Source organism: Nelumbo nucifera, chromosome 6 (genome assembly GCF_055504915.1).
Source record: "Nelumbo nucifera cultivar China Antique chromosome 6, China Antique-T2T, whole genome shotgun sequence".
NCBI classification, from domain to species: domain Eukaryota; kingdom Viridiplantae; phylum Streptophyta; class Magnoliopsida; order Proteales; family Nelumbonaceae; genus Nelumbo; species Nelumbo nucifera.
The window spans coordinates 61,348,511-61,359,850 of record NC_142654.1 but is presented as its reverse complement, the minus strand read 5'-3'; the positions used below and the strand labels follow the sequence as shown (position 1 = coordinate 61,359,850).

At 37.2% G+C, this 11,340-nt stretch overlaps 2 protein-coding genes across 2 annotated transcripts; one reads left to right on the top strand and one right to left on the bottom strand.

Moving 5' to 3' along the window:
* Positions 1-255: 255 nt before the first annotated feature.
* On the top strand, positions 256-1,952 carry LOC104604282 (expansin-A11). Its single transcript, XM_010268565.3, has 3 exons — positions 256-770; positions 883-1,204; positions 1,298-1,952. Exons 1-3 carry the CDS (start codon positions 626-628, stop codon positions 1,602-1,604), a joined length of 774 nt encoding a protein of 257 aa, XP_010266867.1. The 5' UTR covers positions 256-625; the 3' UTR covers positions 1,605-1,952.
* A 3,256-nt stretch (positions 1,953-5,208) lies between these two features.
* On the bottom strand, positions 5,209-10,695 carry LOC104604281 (SNARE-like superfamily protein). The gene is made up of 5 exons (XM_010268564.3): positions 10,527-10,695; positions 10,334-10,430; positions 8,371-8,449; positions 8,137-8,218; positions 5,209-5,527 (listed from the first exon to the last, which is right to left on the bottom strand). The coding sequence occupies exons 1-5, from the start codon at positions 10,557-10,559 to the stop codon at positions 5,387-5,389; spliced, it is 432 nt and encodes a 143-aa protein (XP_010266866.1). The 5' UTR covers positions 10,560-10,695; the 3' UTR covers positions 5,209-5,386.
* Positions 10,696-11,340: the final 645 nt, after the last annotated feature.

Genomic DNA, 11,340 nt, shown 5'->3' with positions numbered 1-11,340 from the left:
AAATGGGGCCACGTGCAAGACACCCAGGATTTAGAAAACATGGGCTCTGAGCAGATATATATAGATCATCAGTAGAAAGACCATGTGAGATGTATCAGATGGATTTAGAAAACTGTTCCATCACCCAATCCAAGGAATTGGAGATGGTGAATTTTTTCTTCTTCACAGATATAGCAACAAAAAGATGAAAATGTAAACAAAATAACAAAGAATACTGGGACCTATAAGTAGTTTGTGATCCATTCACTGCTCCTTCCTCATGGTAAAACATATGAGTATGATGAGAAGAGAGGAGAACGTGGGAATAATTGAATCAGGTTCAGAAATATCCAGAGTTGCAGAGATAATATATATGGAGATGCAGGTACAGGAACACATTAATTTAATTTCTTACTTAAAATAATGCAAGTTTCTCCCTAGTTGCAGTGATCACATGTCAGGGCTGTTGCATTGTGAGAGTAGGGAGGGACTGGTCTTTATTTATAGTGGAAGTCTATACTCGTTCAGAGAAGCCATTACTGTAAATATATCCCCAGTTCCCCAAAACTCATCTTTCCCCTCTCCTTGCATTATCTTCTTTTCTCTTCTTCCTTCTCCTTGTATTGTCTTACTGAGCCAGAGCTGAATGGAGTGGAGCATCATTTTCATATCCATTATCCTGCTTGGATTGGGTCATCAGTCCAACATTCTTGTCGAGTCTTTTACGCCTTCTGGATGGATCAAAGGCCATGCCACCTTCTATGGTGGAAGCGACGCCTCTGGAACCATGGGTATATGATTCTTTCGCCATTCCATCTGCTATTACTTTTGTTAATTTCTTTTTGATTGTTTAATGGCGAACTGGGTGGATGAATAATCTTATTAGAGATTGACTGTTTGCAGGGGGAGCTTGTGGGTATGGGAACTTGTATGAAACAGGATATGGGACTCGAACAGCAGCTCTAAGCACTGCTCTGTTCAACGGTGGAGCCTCATGTGGGCAGTGCTATAAGATCATATGTGACTACAAGACAGACCCCAGATGGTGTTTGAAAGGGGTGTCTGTGACTGTTACAGCAACCAACTTTTGTCCTCCAAATTTCGCTCTTCCAAATGATAATGGTGGGTGGTGCAACACGCCGCTTCAGCACTTCGACATGGCTCAACCTGCCTGGGAGAAGATCGGCATATACAGAGGGGGCATAATTCCAGTTCTGTTCCAAAGGTGGTTGTCACTTGTTTTCTTCACTACTTCTTGTCTTGTCTGTCAACTTCCAGTAAGGACGTAGTCATAGACTCATGGTGTGTTTTGTTGCAGGGTTCCATGCAAGAAACATGGAGGAGTAAGGTTCACCATTAATGGAAGAGACTACTTTGAACTCGTCCTCATAACCAATGTGGCAGGTGCTGGATCGATTCAGGCTGTGTCAATCAAGGGTTCAAGCACGGGCTGGACGGCGATGTCAAGGAACTGGGGTGCTCACTGGCAATCCAACCACTACCTCAATGGCCAATCTCTCTCCTTCCAGGTTACCACTACTGATGGAGAGACCCGTCTATTTCAGGATATTGTCCCAGCAAATTGGGCCTTCGGTCAGACCTTCTCTAGCCCTGTGCAGTTCTAAGTTCGTTAATGTTTTATGGGTTTAGGGTTTAAGGTTTAGTTTGGCAGAGGCGTGCTTGTTATTTTGATAAAGCAGCCCGCCATCTCTCATCTGTGTTCCACTGAAAAGAAGTGAGAACGATGGCAATCTTCCCTTCCCTAGTCCCTACCCTACCCATGTAAACCCCAAAGATGAACTCATCTCTGTCTCTTCAACCAGGTATTAAAAAGCTTGACACCCAGAACCAGAAGTGATCTCTCTTCAACAAGATTTTGTTTTCTTCTTTAATTTATGTGGATGTAATGTAATATCATATAACCGAAAGTAATAAAGAGAAATGGTGTTCACTGGAACTACTGAAGAGATTAATCACTTTTCCATCTGGGGACACAGGATCATGATCTTCAGATTTTCGGCATCATTTGCGAAGCTACTTTTTCAGTTTTAAGAAAAGTTTTCTACGACATTCATTTAAATGAAGTAATATTTTTTTTTCTTTTCTAGCCAGAAAAAGGTTGGTTTTTAGTCCAAATCAACTGATCCTCTGAATACAATTCATCTATCTGAAGTTGGGTTCCGATGCTCCAAACAGGGGGTAGGTGGCAAGTTATGCAGGTTGTATTTGTCGTCGGATCCAATTTTAGTGTTCCTGTGATCTGTATTATAGAAATTTATTGAAGTTTCTCTTACCATACAACGAAGCATAAGATCAATGAAGCTCCTCTCCAACTTCGAAGCAGGATAGTCCTCTTCACAATTGAGTTCATGGGGAGGGAATCTAGGTCGTGTTTAGTTAAAAAAAAGTTGATGGGGGATCTTTGAAAATTGAGTTCATAAGGAGGGAATCTAGGTTATATTTGGTTAAAATTCTGCTCTGAAGATTCACCATTTGAAGAATGAGTTTTGAGTAAAAAAAATGATTCTCTTTAAGTTGAATATTTTTACTCCAAAAAAATCAAATTTTAAAGAGTTTTGAGTCCAAATAAAAAAAGAACTAATTCCAACAACTTTTATACATCCAAACTGTAAAATTATTCATAGAATTATAAGTCTCAGAATTAATTCTATGAGAGCATTCCATGATGCAGCCTTAACATAAATCCTTGGCATGAAGATAAATAGATCATGGTTTTGAAAACTTGACCGGATGAGAGTTGGACCATTTGATCCAAGAACTAGTGATTAAAATGGTTCTGTTTCCCGTCTGTTTATTACATTTTGATTAAGAATATATAATCAATTAAATGAACTGACTTGCGCATTCCCCACTGAGGAGACAAAGAAACCTTTCTTATTACGACAAAAACCAAAAACATGGGGTGTTTTGGTTCTTTTGAAATGTCCCATTACTTTCACAAGATGCCGACTCTAGTTGGTTGTAGTGGAGACTTGGAATCAAATCTGGCCTGTTCCGCTGCTCTGTTACTCCTGTTATAAGCTTTCCCCTTAAATAATAATATATTAAGTTGATGTGATTGGCTCAATGGCTCTCCTCTAGGCAAGACTACAAATTCATACAAAACATTTACACTCTATATACTTGTATTAATATTCCTTTGTGCCTTAAAAAAACTGGGAGGGTGTGGTTATAAGGAAGACTAAGACAAAAAGAAAACATCAGTCATCCAATGTGAGACGGTTGGAAAATCTAAGAAGAAGAATCTAAAGAAATTGCCTAAAAGGACTTGAAGTTGATATTGGCACTCGTCTTAGACTAGCTCTGACTAGGAGCAGTTACAGTTGATCCTTGGTGGAGATTTATTCATCGCAGAGCTTCGTCCCCTTAAACCTCAGTTTCCATGGGCATGGGCATGGCTAATGCTCTCATCCAAGAAGTACCCGCCTTTAGCATGCTCGCTTGGAAATCAGAATGACACTTCTGATTTATTGGACTAGGCGAATTATAGGTTATCAGATATCAAAATGACACTTCTTACAATAGTGATGAAAAATGTTCTGGTACTAGTATTGTTCGTAATCATCTTAATCGAGTTTTGGACGTTAAAGATTATAAACTTGGCACTTGCACTATCAACCAAGTGGAGGCATTGGCTGCATGGGAGCTTTGAATTTTAGAGAATTTCCGATTATCATCGAGGGCAATTCGAAGCTGGTCATCTCATGTCTCAAGCAAAAGGTGAAAATTCCATAAAAGCTGAGAAACGTGATTACAAGCTACATTCGGATGAGGGATTTATTCGATAGGGGTCTAACATACCATCATGTTTTCTGGGAGGCAAACCAAGCAACAGACTGACTTGCACATGAAGCTCAATGCCACAATCTTTTTCTTCCACTTATTTAGCTTCTAATTCTCTCTCTTCCTCGTCGGAGACGCACTACCCAGTTGTGTAGTGCACTCTTGTTTTAATTTTTTTTTTTTTTTTAAATATCGGAATGGCGTCAAAGCTAGGATATTTGTTGATTTGATGCTGCTTCTGATCTGCTCCAAATCTCTCTGCCTTGCCTTGGGACTTATTTACCGATCCTAGGACTAGGGGGCCTGCATTTTCTACTCAAGAAAAATACTTTATCTACTTAACAGTAGACACATACCCTCGCTTTAAACTTTTTAGACAATTGTCAAGCCGATATGGGCGAATTCAACTTGGAAGATATAAGAATTTCCATCAGATCCCTACTAGCTACTAGGATCAATTGCAATTGGACCCAAGTCCAAAATTTCTTTATCTTTTTTGCATTATTTATAGCTGCAACCAATTAAAATTTTTAGGAGATCCCATGGTTAAACACTTAAAACTTATTTGTTAATGATATAACATTGACTGGTAAAGACTAAAGATGGACTCAATACAAAGATAGAATAATAGAGATATGATTTATAATTAAAAAGTTTGAACATGAAACAAACTAAGATAAAATACATGTACAAGTCACTTCCTATACCTTGAAGTTGTGAGATTAATACATGTTGCCCGTATAATTAGAGCATAGTGGTTGAAGTTGTGAGATGAATACAATCTGCTGTATAACCAGCGTATACCAATGAGATTAGAAGAAAACTTAAATAATACAGTTATAATATCAGTATTGCTATATATTGGATAGACTGTTAATAAATAAATGTCCAATAAAAAAATGAACGCAGCTGGGATGGATGAACGGATAGACTAGAAGGGACAAATTCAAAAATGAACATATCACAAGGGACTTGGGAGTCCAATTTGTGACAAGCTAAGGGAAAGTAAACTGAAATGGTTCTTACATGTGCGTAAACAACTAATGCTGCACTGGTGAAGAGTGACTTGCTGCAGATAGAAGGTTCTAAAAAGTGCAAGAGAAGCCAAAGAAAATGTGGTCTTAAGTAGTAAAAATGATCTAAAGACTTACAATTAGATAAGAAACATGGCTCTTGATAGACCACAATGGCAGAACAAGATTCATTCATATAGCTGACGACTAATTTGGATTAAGGTTGAGTTGATGATATTGCTATTGGAAGAAATGAGAGAGAGAGAGAGAGAGAGAGAGAGCACTTTTTGGCATGGCAATCTCATAAAGCCAGAGCAAGGCTCGAGCTTCATTTGTTTTCTTTTTCTTCTTATTGAAAAAAGTAGTTTGGATTTGTTAGAAAAAGTATGATTCAATGTGTTCTCATGCTATATGTTAAATCTCAACTGTATTGATTTACTACTTGTATGTATATAGAAAATAATAACTCACTAGACTTCCAAAATAGATAAAGACAGAAGATAAAAGGAAATACAAAAAGGGAAGAAAAGATTCCGTTTCAGATACAAATGCATGAGAATGTTCTAATCTTCCACAGGCAATCGAATCTATTATACAGCTGAGCTCAACCCAAAAGACTTCACAATGGTACTGACTCTTTCAGCAAAAGTTTGGGATGTTATTTTCTTCCCCGGAACATGAAACGGATTTGAAACTGCATCCACATATGCAGAGTGGAATCTCCTGAAAAACTGCTTGTGCAGTGTTAAACAGGGAATGAAAAAAGGAGCATGTTAGAAGGTTGTGATTTTGAAAATGAGATCTATGATAAACACAACAAGAGAAACCATTATCTGATCTATGCAGAGGCACTATACAGTAATGGAGGAAAATGCCAAGGAGAAAATCAAAATAACATTAAGGTTGTGAATTGGCAGCAATGAAACCCACCCTCTTGTGTATTCTTTCCCAACATTGTTTAATAAGTGAACCTCACATCTTGGTGCTTTTATACTTCTTTAAATGGAGAGCATTCCCATCCCATTTCAGTCATTTCCCATAAGCAATTGCTTTTTTGAATGATTTTCTCTTTGCATTTCTACTCGCTGGTGTGATGTCTGATGTCATCAATTTCCCTTGTCTGACTGGTATTACCACTCTATGTCTTAACTGATGGAAGACTCTTAAAGGATTTTCTTGTCTATATATTCTAATTGTCATTGGATTCAAATTCTAAATGTTCTTTTCTTGAATTCCGAATTTCTATTGTTCTTGATTGACAAGATTAGTTCTTATATTTCATGTTTCCAATTTGTGGACCTTCAATTCATATCCTTTGCCGCAATTTTTAATTTAATTGACTTAATACATTATTTTTATTGATTATGAATAACTTTACTTGCACAAAAAGAAATGTGTGAACACTGTGAAGCAACAACTCTTCTCAAAAGACACAAGAGAAGACAAGAACAAATCTCTGTTACAACTTACAACAATAATGTACAACAGAAAAACAGAATATTCAATTGAGTCACTTCAATCTATATTATATAATGCGGATGCTTGCCTTGGTTTTTTGTGCAGGTCATAAAAGTTAAATTTGATTATATAATGTTAATTTACTCTTTATTTGCACCCTTGCATATCACACACCCCTACACTAGTATTCCATAAAAAGTTAACTAATACTGTTATACTGTTTCTCTCAAGTCTAATTCCGAAGGGGCCATTGCTTGGTTCAACGATGAAACCTCAGATTGACAAATGTAAGTTTGAGTCAAAAGCAACCACTTTGTGCAAATCCAATCTACTCCTCCCAAGACCCCAGATAGCTATGAGTCTCACTGGGTATTGGCCCTCTCAAGCCTGACCCTATTAAATTCTAGAATCAACTAACTTATCCCTGAAATAGAACTTAATTGTAAAAGAAATCTCTTAATTCTTTTCAGCCATAGGCCCTACCCTAATTATTCTTTTTTTTTTTTTTGAGGGGGGGTGTGGGGGACAGCCTACTTTCTTGAACTTTCCTTGAATGTCCCAACCATATCTGCTTTGAACCTTGTGCCTTTGATTAATCTATATAAAGCAGTTAAGAATCAGTAGAAATCCCATTCAATTGGTTTCATTAGAAACAAAACACTAACCCAAACAACAAATGGTTGACAAGGAATATGACTGTTACTGTACAGCGGGTGAGGAGATCAGCTAATGCCTTTGCTGATAGCTTGGCAAAACAGGGCACAACTTGGGGAATACTATTTTGGGCTCAACTACAATTTTGTATTAGTACACATGTACGTTTTGCGTTAGATTCTGTGTTTTAAGATTTTTATGTGTTTCATGTTTGGGGAGGCGGCATCTCGCGCCTTCCCAAGGGATTGATTATGTAATTTCTTTCTGATTTAATGGAAATATGATAATTTATCTATAAAAAAAACAACAAGAAAAAACAAATAAATCTAACCATTGAGAATGCAGAATTCTCACCAAAGCTAATTTAAGATAAAAACATCCCAAGTCATATTTTTTTGTCTTTGTCATTTTGAGTGAACCGAGTTCACAACTTATGGACACCAGCCATTTAACTGCATTCCCACCCCCAAGAAATAAATGTATAAGATCACTAGTGAAAAGAGAACAATCATTCTTTTATCCCCGTTTAAGGTGATTTATTTATTTCTGTTCCATATGCACGCACACAAAGCAAAAGAAAAGGAGGCTATGCAACATACTGTAGCTACGGTCACTTCAACCACGAAAGAAAGATGGTGTGGCTGTTGTTAGATTTTGGACTAAACAATACCATTAAAAGATAACGCCATATGAAAAAGGACAATTTACAATTAAACTTGTACTGGAGAGGTTGCTCTTCTGTACTCAGGTCCTTTGGGATTTGGAGATTCTGCTGGGCAGAATTACTAGCTGCTGTACAAGGGGTGCAATTTGCAAACCAATTGGGGGTACAGCAACTAATTATTGAAGGGGACTCCAAGGTGATGGTGGGCTGGTTGAAGAACCCTGAGGATGCTGTTTGGTGCTATAAGAATGAAGTTAAGAAGATTAATTGGCTGACAAGGAATATGTCTGTTTCTATTCAGTGGGTGGGGAGACCAACAAATGCTTTGGTTGATGTGTTATCCAAGCAAGGGGCAAATAGGGAAGAATTGTTCTGGGCTCAGCTGTGATTCCTGTACTCTTTTCCTAGTTTCTTTGCAATCTGTTAGGAGAGGCTGCAGCTTGTGCCTCTCCAAGGGCTGTTGTATGAGATTATAAATCTGAATCAGTTCCTGAATTAATAAAATTCCATTATTACTCTTAAAAAAACTTGTATGAGAGCATCAATTTATATGTTTTAACTTACATTTCTGACATCTGCATCTCTGACATCTAGATGAGTTGTGACCAAAATAAATTTCACCTTTGTATTTGTTAAATATCCATACCTGCTCAAAATACACCATGGTAATAATATCAAAATGTAAGTTACAGTTCAAGCTTAACACCAGGTACAGAAGAGAAATTCTGAGCACCTATACATATAATTGGCAGACTGAAATTTTTTAAAATCAAAATAGAACCACCCTGGCAAACTTACACTTTATAATTCTCAGTTGGATAAAGAAGTCCAAGATACGTCTCATTCAATGTCGACCCAGTCTTTTTGGGATTGTTCACTGAAGGCATAGTGTGCATGAATAAAAAAGAAAAAGAAAGAAAGAAAAAAAAAAGAAAAGAAAAAGAAAAAGAAAGAAATAGTCAGGCTATTTTTTCAACTAGAAAACCATGAAAGATGTATTTTAATGCTATGACATTACAAGTTCTAATTGTCATGCACCAGTAATAAATATTTCAAGGTAAACTAACTAAAAAGTTACAATTCAGGGTGCATGCTTATAAAAGTTTGGAAAAGTTTCAATGCTAGCTTCCAGCCTGACACAACCCTCCTTTATCTAAGTTTGAGACCTGCAGTTTAAGACAAGCTCAGCACTGGTGGACATTGGGCAGGCCAGTAAAAAGAAGTGACTTGTTGCAAGTTGAAGGGTCTGGAGGAGCTAGCGGCAGGCCAAAATGGACATGGTTTGAAGTAGATATAATTAGAAATGATTTGAGGGTCCATCGTTTAACAACGGATATGGCAATGAACTGAGTGGAATGGCAGAACAGGATTTATGAATCTGACCTCATAAAGTTGGGACAATGTTCTGTTGAGTTGAATTCAACTAGCCAAGAAGTTAAAATAAAACATGAAAATTTGGTACCTAATGGATCTTGTATTTGGAAAAGTGAAGGCAAGACAGAAGAAAAAATGCAAGGAATAACATGATTATTGTTCATTACAAGTTGTTGAAACCAATACCAGGCCTATTAACAAGGATAATACATTCTTATGATAACCACTTAAAAGTGAAACTGACTGGAGTCCTTGGAAAGCTGAGGCAATGCATTACCATGCAGGTTGATTCAAAACAACTTGGATGACTATCAAGAACTGTGTTGTTTATGCTCTTGTAAAGAATCAAAAAGCCAGCACAAATTAGTGGAAATCAATCTCACTCCTGTGCTTAATGGGGTCAATCTCTTGATTTGTGAAGACCAAAATCATGTAGACCATGGGTGATTTATAGTCGGCATAATACTCATCTCAAATCTCTTGATTTGTTCTTCCAGATCCTTAGAAATTTGGGGCCTCAAATAGTCAAACCTAATTGATGAGTACTAAGATTATCTTTTATTTACCTAAATAATAGGCCCTGTTCTATATACCATAATTTCACAGGGTCCACCAATAGTGATGGCATTTGTGTTATATAACCTTTAAAATAATCCAGCACCAATTCCAAAATTTTACATGATTTGCAAAGCGGTGCCAAGAATGCAGATGTAGGCATTTTATCCATCATCGCCACTGATTAAAAATTGTGTAGAAACTAGAAACAGACATTTTTAAAGACTTGAATGAGAAAGGCCATCACTGTAGGATAGAACTGAAAGTAGGTGATTGAGGTACTTCATCTTTTTTTTTTCGCTTTTTTATCAAAGAGCTACTTCATCTGTTACATGGCACCATCGCCTTTCACTGATTGGCATGACAAGTTTCTATATCTAATGGCAGATGAACTACCATGCAAACCTTCTTAATCAATGACAGAAAAGATAGGAGCATTTCTTTCCTATTGAAATAGATTGACATGATAAGAAAAGTTTAATCCATCTCTTCTCCATACAAAGTGACCTTGATATAAGATCTAATTATTTAAAGCAGATAACTTCCATATTACTTCAAAACTGTAATTTCACGAGGTTGATAATTGTGGCCATATCGTTCCTTGATTATCCATACGACGCCATACAATGATAGAAGGTTGCAACATAAATTCTTATAATCAAAACCCTAGATCCCCCTTGAGATCTAACTTGCCAAATATTATCGAATAATCCAAGCTAAAACTCCGTAAATGATTGTATTTACCATCCAAAATCACAATGGAAACTCTTCAGGATTAAGAAGTTAGATACAATTCGAAGTCAAAGTGAGAGATAGTAAATCAAACTAGTACCTCTCTCATCAATGACGTCCAATGAGCAGTGCACGATGTGATGAAGCTTTAGGGCATCATCTGCCTCCGTGAAGCTCTGAAGATATAGTGGGTTATTCTGCTCAGCAAAGAAGTCAAAGTCATGAAATTCCGCCAAATGAAATCGGAGTTTAGAAGAGAAAGGGAGAAAAGATGAGAGGATTCAAGAGTGCACCTGGTGTCCGACGACGGCGATGCAGACGATCATCTTGTCTGATTGGCTGATTCACGTCACAACGTCTAACGCAGCTGCATTTCAGAATTAAGATGTGCAATTTGCAGTAATTCTTCTTCGTTTCCGCTACGCGCAGGGAGGGAATCCCAGTTTGCTGAGAACAGTGTTTCACTAGTTCGGATCTGCAATGCTTTAAAAATGGTACGCTATGGTCATCGAATCACGAGGGAGAGATTAAAACGTGCGAGGGTAATGGGATTGGGCGGGCCTAACCGAGCCGGTCCGATCCAGAGTAGGCTTGGATTTTCGGCCCCGTTTGGCATCAATTTTGGGATTCGCAATCTCAGAATTCTTACGTAGAAGAATGGATTTTGAGAATTTTCCACAGTCATCTGATTCCTATTCGTTAGAAACAGAATTACGTTTGGCATCACCTTATTTATGGGAATCAATTATCACCACACATAAAATCATGTTAATTCTAATAAATACAAGCCCGAATGAAGTTATATTGTAGAGAAATTATCTTATAAAAAAGGGAAAATTTTCGATTAGTATCATGTATGATGGGCCTAGTGCCACTTTAGTCCCCAAATTTTAAAATGCAACAATTCAGTACCCGAATTTTTAAAATATGTCGATCCAGTACCTACCGTTAACCAGCTCTTAAATGGCATTTGAAAAAAACACAAATGCCCTTCAAATGTCATCTAATTTTCTTTATCAACCATTTAAACATTGACAAAAATTAACAATCATAAATCCTTGCCTCTTTTATTTAAGAAAGTTGAGGTCTAGAATGCCCTAGGTGACC